The sequence below is a fragment of the Chanos chanos genome, chromosome 3 (assembly GCF_902362185.1).
Source record: "Chanos chanos chromosome 3, fChaCha1.1, whole genome shotgun sequence".
NCBI classification, from domain to species: Eukaryota; Metazoa; Chordata; class Actinopteri; order Gonorynchiformes; family Chanidae; genus Chanos; species Chanos chanos.
This window is the reverse complement of record NC_044497.1, coordinates 35318517-35331391: the sequence shown is the minus strand read 5'-3', so window position 1 is coordinate 35331391 and position 12875 is coordinate 35318517. Positions and strand designations below refer to the sequence as shown.

The following is a 12875-nucleotide window of genomic DNA, read 5'->3' as shown; positions in this document are numbered from 1 at the left end:
AATTTGAGTCATTTTTTGTTCATTATTGTGAAGTACTTTAAAGACTACACAAATTGATGGGTGTTTTCTTGCTTTGTGTTTTGTGAGGAGTATTTGTGAAAGTTACGCCACATGCCCACCTTCCACCTTTCCCATGATTCCTCTGATGAAGCTGATCAGGTCTTCAGCTCTCTGGTGTGCTGAGATGGTGTTGTTTTCCAGATCATCACCCTTTCTTTTGGTCAGCGATGCCTACATACAAAACAATACACATTTATTCATTCATTCATTCACTCACTCACTCACTCACTCACTCACTCACTTACATAGTCACTAAATTATGCTTTCCTTTTTTAAGTATGTCTCACTTGAAAATGCTACATCACTTGTTTGAAGCCACCAATTGCCACAAATGCAAGGACACTACTCTTAATGTTGGCAGTATACTTTATGAACAGTTGGATGCATAGAATGAATAATGTCATACAACATAATGCTGTGACCCTTTGATGTACAGGGAACAGAATATATAGCATTACTGATGCCCTTACAGTACATTATCAAGACTGCATTCCTGAAAGGGAATGTTGTTTTATTTTCCAAATGGCGTGAGCATTTATTAAATAATACTGAAATGATTAAAGACAAAATGATAGGCAGATAATCCATGCCTTCTCCTCGAGTTCGCTGATGTCGGCGTTGATGTTGTGAATCTCTCTCTCCATCATGTCCGCCTTGCCCCTGCTCTCATCTAAAGTGCTGTTGTAGTTCTCAGCGGTACTCTGGGAAATAGAGTTCTGGTACTTTAGAATGTGACAGAGAACTTTGAATGCTAAAACTTAACTAGAAGTAACTGAGATAAACTTGGCATCAGTGTGAGTATGAAATTCTCTCTCATTGTGTTGGTCTCAGACATTTATGTATGTGCAGACGTGGATACAGTCTACAGTCTGTGTTTTAATCAGTATTTTTTGTATATATATATGTGTGAATGTATATATGTGTGTGTGCGTGTGTACGTGTGTGCGTGCGTGTATGTGTGTTAGACTTACAGCGATAGACTGTATGGACTGGTTAAGCTTGTGTAACTGGGCCCAGGAGATGGCACTGGCACTGAGATTGGTGAGTTGGTTGGCAACTGCTTGAAACTGTTCAGACATCTTATCCAGATCCTCCAACAACACCACCACACAACTGTCACACACTATTCAACAAACAAACAAACATATGATATTCATCACTCAGCAAATGAAAGGTTATTAACATAAAATTGCCTTGACAAACATGTTTAAGGTTAGAGTCTAGTGAGGGTTAGGGACAGTAAGCAGTAGTGGCATTTCACATGATCATAAAATGTTTACATCAATATTTATTCTGTGAATACTGATACCTGTCCACCGCATCAGTATTTGAAGCCTGCCTCTATCCTTTGTTCAGTAATTATGCAAATGTATATATTCTTAACATTGTTATTGATCTGTGGTACTACCTACCTTCATACCTACCCACCTTTGTTGATTACATATGAGTAAAATTGTGAATTCTCACCTTGGCACTGAGTAGAGTCTTGTCCATTGGGGACAGGGACGCTGTAACGGTCCACACAGGTGTCACACTGTTTTCCTGTCAGTCCATCTGCACAGCGACACTCACCAGTGCGCGGGTCGCAGTGGCCTCCTTTACAGTCACACTCTACAGGGAAGATCCCATGACCAAATTAACTATCAATATAGAACCACAAGTGACCAGACAAAGTGATAAAAAAGCAAGTGGCAGCACTGCTGCGAATGGTGACTGTCTGATCAGGTGATCAGGTTTTTGTTCGAGTATCTGTACCTTTTTTTGGACATGACCTGTTCCTCAGACGAAATTATACAAAAAATAACGAAACAGTTATGAAATGCATTATATTAATCCTCCGTGTAGGACTTCACATGATCTTTGCAGCTCTTTTTTGAACTGAGAGCTGCATAACATATTCTCTACTATGAAGAACAGTCACTCAGTGAGTGTGTGTGTGTGTGTGTATCGGACTCACTCTTGCAGCCACTGGGGCTGTAGTCCCAGTACCCTGGGGCACACTGGCGGCAGTGTGGTCCGTTGGCACCCGGCTGGCAAACACACGAGCCATTTCTTGGGTCACACGGCTGGACCAGGGCAGCAGCAGCATCACAGTCGCAACGCTGACAACCAGAGCACAACTCAAAGCCAAATGCCCCCTCCTGGACAGAAACAGAATTACCATACCACAAATGAGAAGTTACTCTATATTTTCTTCAATTTTAAAGTTTTTGATCTGAGACAAGGAGGGAAGGAGACAGTAGTTTCAGTCTGACCTCACAGCGGTCACACTGGGCACCAGTAACGCCAGGTTTGCAGTGGCACTGCCCAGTCTGAGGATCACATGACTCAGTACCACATGGAGAGCAGTTGCATCCTAGAAAATAGAGATCAGAATGAAAATGAAAGTCACATAACAGTGGGAATTCATGAGAATGCCAAAATGTTTATTCATTAATTACACTTTCCCAATTAACTTCCCAATCAATGAATTTAATTATTTCTTAATCACTAATTAAGAGCAAACAACAGCTGAAATATTGTCACAAGTTCAGTGTTACAGAATTTAGAACAGAGGACAATGATGCATTTTTCAACAATTGGACTGCTCAGGGAAAACTAAAATCACTTTAATTGGCTAGTGTGGCAATTTTTAAAATCATTCATAACTGAGAGTCTGAGAGCTGTGGACGATGACAGAGGAAATACACATTAAAATCTGTACAGGTCTGTACTACCTATTTATAAACTAAAATATACTACTTTTACTTCAATTGAGATAGCTATCATATTACTTTGAACTGTGTGCAACTATGTCTCTGCTTACTGGTACAGTTCTTGGCCGTGATGGCATCGCCATAGAAACCAGGTGCACAGATCTCGCAGTGCGGCCCTGCAGTGTTGTACATACAGCCCTGGCACTCGCCGGTCAGCGGATGGCAGTCACTGAATAACATATTGGGGTCTGTGTTGTCGTGGCAACGGCAGGGCTGACATGTGCTGCCGATGACCATGGGGTTGCCATAAAAACCTGGGGCACACCTACAATTGGAGAGGAACAGTGAATAGAGTTTGCTTGTGCCGAAGCGCTGGCAGATAGTTTATGTCATGCCTAATCGTCCCAGTAAATTCCGGAAAGAACGCTTCCAAAGTTCAGCCGCAATTCAAACTGAGTTAAAAAGGGGCTGTGAGTGCTTCTGAAGTCTCAATGGATTGTTTGTTTGTTTTAGGTGGAGAAGCATTTATGGTGACGATAGTGGGCGTCTGAGCATGATCTTTACTGACCTTTCACATTTGGGTCCTGCATACCCAGGCATACACAGACACTGCATCTGATTAGGTTTCTCCACACAGCCAACTGCAAAACTGAGCAGGCAAAGGGACAGCACGTTTATAAAATTCTGCAACATATTTTAGGAACGACCAATTGTGAAAACTTAAAAGACAGAAGGGAAGAGATATGGAAAATGAAAGAAAAGAGAGAGATAGAATAACATGGAAAAAGAAGATGAGAGGTAAAGAAGATGTCAGAAGTTAGCTAATAATGATGCTCCTAAGATCTAGAAACCCACTTTTAAGCTGAAAGGGGGTTATCCTTCTAATATGTACAATTATAGACCGATTTGCAAATTATATGTGTTAGCAAAAGTTTTAGAAAAATTAGAGAGCAAACAGTTGAAGGATTTTCTTTGCTCAAACAGTATTTTGTCTAAATTTCAGTCAGGCCTCAGGAAACTCCAGGGGCGTCCCCAGTAGGCAATTTCTGGGGGATGAGCAGGGATCCCATCCCCCTTGTTAGCAAATGACCAAAATGCATCTCCCTTGTTAACCTGCCACCCCTTATATACTCTATAGAGTATTGTCAGTGACCATTGGGCCTCCCCCTTCTTGAAAAATAACAAATCACCAACTGGGCGTCCCCCAAGGCAGAGTACTAGGTCCTATACTTTTTTTCCATCTACATAAAAAATCTATGTGATAGCTTATCTAATGTTATGCATCATTTCTATGATGATGACTCCACATGGAACACATTACAGAGCCCCTGTACCGTTCTAACGCGGTGATCTTCTGGTTCTAGTGAGGAAAGAGACAGAAGACAGGAGAGTAAGAGAAAAACAGAGAGTGCTGAGGATTAGGAGCAGGGGAAGAGAGGGCACTGACTTGTTGGAGGCGACTTGCAGCGGGCATGGGCAGCTGTCGCAGGCCACAGCCTGCCCATCGACTGTGTTGTTGTTATGGAAACCACTCTGGCATTTCTCGCAGTGGTCTCCAGCAGTGTTGTGACGACAGTTCTGTTAAAATATAAAAAACAAACCCACAGAGTTTCCAGTGAAAAGCGGCTCGGTGATTTATCTCAAACCGTAGCGTTCACTGTCACTCTTCTCCTCTGACAGATTTACTCTGAAGAAAGAGTTCGCTTGGAGAACATCCAAAACCATCTTTGCCTCAGTGATGCCTTGTTGAAGTCATTGCTGTTTTCCACTCCTTTCATGATCATCACTTCCATAAGGACATCAATAAATACTTTCATATGAATCCAATGCCTCTGGCTATTATTTTCACCATTTAATTAACTTCTCAAGTTTTCATTCACCTTTAAATGTCATTTAATGAAGACATAGTAATGAACTCACAACACATATTCCAGATCCATCCAGACACTCGTCAGAGTGTCCATTACAGTTGCATGGTACACACTTGCCCAGGAAGAGTCCTTTTGTGTCTCTATAATAACCTGGAGCACATTTCTACACAGAGAGAGAGAGAGAGAGAGAGAGAGAGAGTGAGAGAGAATGAACAAAAAAATTGGCAGGAATACTTCCAAAAAATAGAAAAATAGGAAACATTCTCCCTGAGCTCCTCTCCTGCAACAATAAGGAAAAGATTCCCCCTCCCACTGGGAAAGAGGGAGGACTCCTGCAAGTTGGCACCCAGGTGGAATAGTTCCCTTATTTAAGATCATACAAATTAACAAAGAGTGTAAACACTGCTACACTGCTGTCAGTGTCTTGGAGTGATTTACATCATCATAAAGTTAATGAGGACTAAAGTTAATGTTTACTCTCTCGTGTACAGTTCAGCATTAGTCAGAGCCATTTTTGGAAGTTTAAGAGATTATTGTGTAGCGTCTTTAATAACTGTATATAGCTTAGATTCACCCAGAGAGATACGTTTTTTAAGCTTAAGACATCAGTGTGTGGGTTTTTGTAATCTTTTTATTCTCATAATACAAAATTGTTTAGTCTTTAGTTATGCTTGTGCAAACCTCTGTCACAAACCAGATTAACCACACAGAAAAGCCTAAATGCTACAGTACTGTTATCGAATTCTGACTGTAATGCTGAAGCATACCTGACAGGAATCACCCAGGTAGTTAGCGGGACAGAGGCAGATCTCCACGTTGTTGGCATGGCGACCATAAGGCAGGTTTTCAGCGCCTTCCAGAACAGGGGCACGTAGAGACACAGCCTCTGCGAACTGGGAGTGCAGAGCTCGAATCTGCAGTGATTCCAGGGCCACCAAAACCATCATTAGCTCCTCTCGAGATACGACATTCCCTGTCTGAAAATGCCGGAAGCTTCCCTAAAGGTACAGAGAGATGTTAGTGACAAATATTTCTTTAGCAGGGTTTGGATATATTATGTCTAATACACTGGAGAAAACTACAAAGCTAATAATACGTGTATGTTGAGTGAAATCTGTAAATCCTGAACCACTGTTAAAGTGAAAGACACACAGCTGAACATTAAATAGTGAGACTGGTAAGCACTGGTTTTAAAACAATATATTTGAGATTCATCATATTTTTTGATGGAGAGTGTGTGACATGAGGTGTTATCGTAGCTATTTTACCTCCACGAGATGAACAACTCCCTCATGTGGATCCTCAGGTGAGGGATATTCTCTCTCCATAAACACCAGAGTCATTTGATTACCCTACAGACACACACACACACACACATATTTTCTGAAGGAAGTGACACTAAGAGTCACAGTGCTTTATTGCCTTTTGTAACTTTCAGGGCAGTTCGATTGTAGGAAACAGTTTTCAGTGATTGGTAGAGAGATGGAATGAGCTGAAGAAGTAGAGCACACAGAATATGTGGTTGGTGAGATACCAGTGATGAACAGAAAGTTCTGGAAGTGCATGAGGAGCTCAGGTACCTTCAGTATGACATCAGGACGAGGTGCCTCCTCTATTGGAGAAATAGTATCTCCTCTCATTGTTTGAGTGTGCAACCGATACCTCAGAGATCCTCCATATGATGTTACCTACAGAGAGAGAGAGAGAGGGCTTAAAATGAAAAAGGCAGACCTTCTGGAGAAAACTTCATGATTAACAGCACTGGTCTCTCTACTTAAATTTATCTTGTAATACCATGTTAAATATGGTATTTGCTGCATTCAACAAACGGCTGATAAATTCCAGACTAAACAAGATGCACAACTGGAATGTCTTATCTGGAACTCTCTGCTCACTGTTATATCACCCCTCTAACACAACCTCAACACCCCTCCCGCATTCACCTAGAGAGCTCTCATCAGAGACAGTGGTAGGGAGAGAGACAGAAAAATATAGGGTCACTCCAGAGAAAGAGAGAGAACTTGCAAACTGTATCACACAAGTTCATAGAAAATAGGAAAACTCTGTTCCAATTTACCAAACAATACATTTTTATTAACGGTTTCACTAGTGGTACTATTATAACAGAACAGGGTTGAACATGTTTAAAAGCTGTTCTACATTATCCAACATTATGATCAGTTTAACATCGACCTTACCCTGACCTCTCTAGGGTCATGAACATCTCACCTTGTCACCCAGGTAGGCCTGGGGGGCGTGCCAGTACAGGTCCTGGTAAACATCAGGGACGTCACTGAGATCAGCTTCTGCCAGGTCCTGATCCAGATACACAGTCACAGGCACCTCCTGCCTGTCCCCTCTCAACAACACCCAGCCATTCAAATCCATAATCTGAAAAACAGGATTATGGATGAGATTAGATTACAGCCGAGTACACTAAACAGTGTTTGATAACAAAATATCATAAAACAGTACCTCGAGATATAAGGTATGGCATAAGGCACTGAACATTACAGGCAATGTCAATTCACAGCATTGGCATAGCAAATCTGACACTCGAGAGCAAAGATATATTACAGACAACATTAAACTTCAACAGCAATAATATTATACATTTAAACACTACAGGAATAACCAACTAAGGAAAAAAAATTATAACATAAGTATAGTGTATCAAATATCAGTTCAATGTCAGAAGAACTGTCTGTTGAAAAAGATTAATACGAGGTCCGCTGCAGAGAAAATAACATCGAGAATACTCAATGTAGTGCCATCTGCTGACAGACCTCAGTCCTGCGCTTATGAGAGCTGCGGCAGCGATCCGTTGCTCCAAAACAGAAGCAGCTGGTGCAGCCTTTAGGGTTTGTGGGATCCAGGTGGAATGTTCCCAGTCTGCACTGGTCACAACGTGCCCCTTCCACATTTTCCTGGGGGGTGCAGACACAGGTAAATCGAGTAATTTCGAAGAAATATGGGAATTAGATAATTAGGAGAAATGTAACTGGAGGACAGGATAATCTCACAATTAAATTAGAAAATCTTGAATAAACAAAATCTATCTCTACTTTGAATCCTTATATCATTTCTAACCTTAACCTTAACACAAAACCCAGCAGCACAGAACCTCAGCATGCCTGTGACCTGACTAACTACACAACGCCTTGTGAGACTTTTGACATTTCAAACAGTTACTATATGAAATGCTAAAAACTTGTCCATATACCATGCTCATGAGAGATAAACGAGAGTGTTTCTAAGTGACACTGCGTGTTGTTAAGTAGAAATGTGCATTTTTTAGTGTGTGAGTTTCTGTGAGTTGTTATCTGTGTTTGTCTGTTGACTCTTGCCCACCTTGCAAAGACAGCGTCCTGTGGTGTCATCACACACATCCACCTCCGTGCCTGCTTCATTACAATCACAGGCTCGACAGTTCGGGTAACCATAGAAACCAGGAGCACAGCGGTCACACTGCCGTCCAATAATATTATCCTTGCACCTGAGAAAATATTCCAAAACAAATTGAAAAGTACATTCTAGAACATTCCTGTAATTTAAGTCTGTTTGAGAGTTTATGGTTCACACGGAATGACTGATGTTACGAATGTATTTACAGCTCTAAGTAAGGGATGAAAACAAAATCTATAAGATATTGTGGTTGCCCCAGCTTGTTTCTTCACAGAGAATGCATGTGTGTGTGTGTGGTTGTGTGTGTGTGCGTGTGTGTTTGTGTGTGTCTGTGTGTGTGTGTGTGTGTGTGTGTGTGTATGTGTGTGTGTCTGTGTGTGTGTGTTTGTGTGTGTGTCTATTACAGCTCTGCTTGACTGTGATTTGTATCCACATTGCCAGATGTCTCAGGGTCTTAATGCCTAAAGGCAGACATCCCAAATGCTGCTTTGCATCTAGTCTTGTCTGGGCAAATCAAGCTGATTGTGAGCTATGGAATGGGCCCACAGGAATGTTACAGTATTCCCAGAATTCCTTCGGACTTGGTCGACCACGGAGCACAGCCTCCAGCCTCTTACACTGATCCTTTTGTAATCTTTTTTCTGTTTTGATTCCATTGCTCCATTCATTCTTAAATCCACTAACACTCTTAATATGGTAGCCTGCTTTGTAATGGTTTAGCTGCACAACACATGGTCATTCCCTTTGTGGTGGTGGTTTTTAAGTACTTTCAATAAAAAAAGACCCAATCAGCTGACAGTCCTGATTAAACAACAGAAGAGTCAAGAGACAAGTGTTTATCTAGGCGGGTTTTGTTGGAAAGAATGAAGGGATGAACCCGAAGGAGGCGGAGGAGGAGTGCAGAAAAAAGAGCTTTGTATCGGCCCCTCTGTAAACAAAGGGATGTACATTCGTTTTTTATGACTTGAGCTGTTCCCACAGGGATGGAAAGATAGGGGAAGACATTGGAAATGGGACAGACATTGCCTACAAATCAAAGCCATTCCTTACAGAGAGAGACAGAGCTCTCAGTAACCAGGTTTGACAATGGAAAAGCTTTCAATTACAAAAGCACAGAAACTCTATCGACGGACAGAAAACTGATTTAAAACACCAGGAGAAATACCACAGAAAAGCTACTCATCTTTAAGCCAGCCAACACTTGTCAAAGTTGATTTTCCATTGTAAAATGTTCTCAAGTTTCACAGATGTCATCTCAGAGTTATTTTACATAAGTGAAACTATTCTCTTACTAGATTATATACACTTATATAAACTGACTAAAACTTTTCACGTGAACCAAAATTATACATTTGCAGGAATTAAACGCTAGAAAATTTGCAGTGTCAATAGAGACAGACATACAGATAGGTAGATAGACAGGCAAAGATAGATAGATTTTTGGTAGATAAAGAGAGAGTGTTGAAATGGTAGACAGATGTTCATAGAAATAGACAGACAGACAGATAGACAGATAGATAGATAGTGTTCATAGAAATAGACAGACAGACAGATAGATAGATAGATAGATAGACAGATAGATAGATAGATAGATAGATAGATAGATAGATAGATAGATAGATAGATAGATAGATAGATAGATAGATAGATAGATTTTTGGTAGGGAGGATTCTGTATTTTCTCTGTCAGTGCTGAAGGTGTGTCATACTGGCACTGTCCACTGCTGGTGTCACATCCGACATCGAACGAGGCGACTCCAGGTCTGGAGCAGTTACACATCTCGCAGCCCACCAGTGGATGGCAGCCAAACGTCTGTGGTTCACACTCTATGCACTCAGGACGCTGAGTCCGTGGGGGACAGATACACGCCCCCGTCACTGGCTCACACAGACGACTGCCACAGCTACATGCTGGAAACACAGAAAGAGAGAGAGGAGACAAGCTACATAAACACACACACACACACTTACACACAGTTACGCACAGACAAAATTCGGAGTGGCAAAAATAGACAGTGCACATACCACAAAGTCACTAGGTAATAAAAAGAAAATGCTCTAGACTTTATAACATCAGAGGCATCAACATCTTTGTATTCTCTCTCTCTCTCTCTCTCTCTCTCTCTCTCTCTCTCCCTCTCTCTCTCTCTCGCTCTTTCTCTCTCTCTCTCTCTTGCTCAGAGCTAGGGGCTGTTTGCGTGTTTGTTTTCTTCCTCCAGACAGCAGTCTGATTGATGTTGGGCAATAAACTGTTATTGAGATTTGATAGAACATGACTTTAAATTTCTGTGGGTATCAGTCTGTTCTTTCACCCAACGACAACCCAACCAAATGACTCACGTCTGCAGTTCGGGAAACCCCAGTACCCCGTGGCACACTGGGAGCAGTCTCGTCCAATCACGTTTGGCCTACATTGGCACTGTCCACCGAAAGGTTCACAGGAGTCACTCACAGCGCCCACCTCATGGCATCCGCAGGGCAGAGCTCCGTTATTGAAGAACGCAGACAGAGATGTAGCCGAACTCACACAGAATGGAGATGCTGTTGCCGGGCTGAGAAGTGTGTGAGAGAGAGAGAGAGTGAGAGAGAGAGAGAGACAGAGAGAGGGGTATGAGTGAGTGTGGCAGGGAAATGATATAAAAACAACAAAGGGAAACATTTTGACCAATAATGTGCATCTACCTGTGCAGTTCTACTCTTTCACTCTCTCATCTGATTTAAGGTAAATAACTTAAGGCTAAAATCCATTCACCAGGACAAACAAATGTGAGTATGATGAAAATCTGTGGTCATGTCCAGGCTAGAATATTTTCATTCAAAGCCAATCCAAAAGTTCATTCAAACACTCACGAAGATGTCCTTCCTGTTTATCAATTCAAGTCCTAGCATTCAGGCTTTGGTTGATGCAGTGATTAATAGCTTTGTTTCTGTCTTATGCTTACTTAATGTAGAAGCTGTTCTGTCCACAGTTACTAATGAAGTCATAGGATTTATCCAGTGGCTCCTCAGACAGGAAGCTGCTGCTGTAACTGCTTTCAGGCACCACCAGTACATAGTCCTGTTCAACACACACACACACACACACACACACACACACACACACACACAAAACATTTTTTACATTTAACTGGAATCATTACTAACTTTATTACAGATATACAGGCTAACAGTGATGACATGGTGGAGTGTGTGTGTGAGTGTGTATACAAGTGTGTACATGCACTACACACCAGCCAGAGTGTTTTTCCCTCAGGCACACGGACAGTGAGGATAACATCATGGTCCGTCACATCCAGAATGATCCGGTTCTCTGACATCAGAAGGCTTCGGCAACCGTAACCATGGGGACAGAAAGAGGCGTTGGCATGTCCTGGATACGGATGAAGAGAAGAGTACACCTCAGCTGAATCACTCATTTGTTTCATAAATCAAAATATGAATATTAAAAGTAGTTAAATGATGTTCCACTATGGCCTTCGTCATTCTGTGTTAATATCAAATTTCTCAGTGCATCCCAAATTCAAACACAGAGAAGTATTTGCTGTACTTAACTGACTGGTCTTATCCCAATTACCTCCAGTGTTTCCTTCTCTAATGACCTCATTGTCTTAACTACTAATCATATTTGACTGCTTAAGTGAAAGCATGATAAAGCTGTGTAAGACATTTGAGTGATATCTGTTTGGTATTGATTCAGCACTTTAAGACTCCTTAAAACTGTAGCAACTTCACCACAAAAGGACATGAAGTAAATGAACTAAGCCAGAGTACTGGAACGGGGACTAATTATTCAAATAGCTGAACTACAGTGACAAGACTGGAGGGATGAGGAGCGGGTCAGTGATCATTTGCCCACCCTGCCAGATGCGTCCTCCGTTGATGTAGACCTGTACGGGGTAGGTGGGGTGCAGGGGCTGGTGGTAGTGTAGGATGAACACATAGCGACCCAGGGCATGTACACGTGTCGAGTACACCACAGCATTCTATGTGATCAAAACACACACACACACACACACACACACACACACACACAGTCACTAGGTCAGCGTCAGCAGCAGAATGACAAACATTAACATAATCAAACACAGAAAGAATATCTGTTTAATGAATAAATATTTATAAGAAATAGACCTCAATATATTGTGAAGAAGAGGTTGCTATGGTGCAAATGCACGTGTAATGTAACTACAGTATTACACATGTGTTATTACTACACACTTTATTTATTACTAAACTAATAAAGTAATTCCATGGATGCGGAAATCCTGCACTGACCTGTGAGTTGTCTAAGCGTATGAGGTCTGTGTTTTGGGCTGCAGTGAGGGGACGGTCAGCAGGGGCCCACTGAGGGGCATCAGCAGGGGTCTCTGGATCTGGGGGAGAGGCCAGAATGGGTTCCTGTACAGAGGAAAGCTGTCCCTCCTTTAGAACCAGAGACTGAGATGGAGTCTGGAATCGAGACGGGATGCAGGAACCGCTACAGAACACAGAAAAGGGGAGTTGGTGGATTTGGATAAACGTGTACTTAATATCAATCCACAAGTACAAGAGGGTGACAGAGTCTTAACTTAGTTTCCTCAGTGATTTAGGAATATGTCTGTGTATTTGAGAAAAAGATTCTTTTGTTTGACATTTACCTGTCTGGTGAGAATTGGCCGTGAGTGTTGATGCAGTGGACTCTTGGTGTCACATACTCCATAGTGAATTGATCGCGAGGAATTAGATGCACTTTGTGCTACCGAATACAACACACACAAAGTTTTATCAGACAGCTCACCAAAATAATCACTGCTATTGTTCTTTTCTTATCTTCATTATTGTTTTCACTGCTGTCAATATTGTTT

The 12875-nt window shown here is 41.7% G+C and overlaps 1 protein-coding gene across 1 annotated transcript in view; it reads right to left on the bottom strand.

Annotated features, from left to right (window-relative positions):
- Positions 1-12875, bottom strand: part of lama5 (laminin, alpha 5) — a 69291-nt gene that overhangs the window by 13885 nt on the left and 42531 nt on the right. Inside the window, exons 29-51 of the mRNA XM_030768363.1 lie at positions 12669-12766; positions 12307-12508; positions 11888-12014; positions 11262-11401; positions 10974-11089; positions 10372-10583; positions 9741-9942; positions 7979-8123; positions 7414-7554; positions 6857-7018; positions 6208-6315; positions 5896-5979; positions 5395-5625; positions 4677-4790; positions 4204-4334; positions 3325-3405; positions 2867-3081; positions 2316-2416; positions 2018-2201; positions 1528-1671; positions 1032-1183; positions 651-761; positions 120-231 (exon numbers count right to left, since the gene is read on the bottom strand). Of these exons, the coding sequence (XP_030624223.1) occupies positions 120-231; positions 651-761; positions 1032-1183; positions 1528-1671; positions 2018-2201; positions 2316-2416; positions 2867-3081; positions 3325-3405; positions 4204-4334; positions 4677-4790; positions 5395-5625; positions 5896-5979; positions 6208-6315; positions 6857-7018; positions 7414-7554; positions 7979-8123; positions 9741-9942; positions 10372-10583; positions 10974-11089; positions 11262-11401; positions 11888-12014; positions 12307-12508; positions 12669-12766 (3313 nt within the window). The remainder of the gene's footprint in view (positions 1-119; positions 232-650; positions 762-1031; positions 1184-1527; positions 1672-2017; positions 2202-2315; positions 2417-2866; positions 3082-3324; positions 3406-4203; positions 4335-4676; positions 4791-5394; positions 5626-5895; positions 5980-6207; positions 6316-6856; positions 7019-7413; positions 7555-7978; positions 8124-9740; positions 9943-10371; positions 10584-10973; positions 11090-11261; positions 11402-11887; positions 12015-12306; positions 12509-12668; positions 12767-12875) is intronic.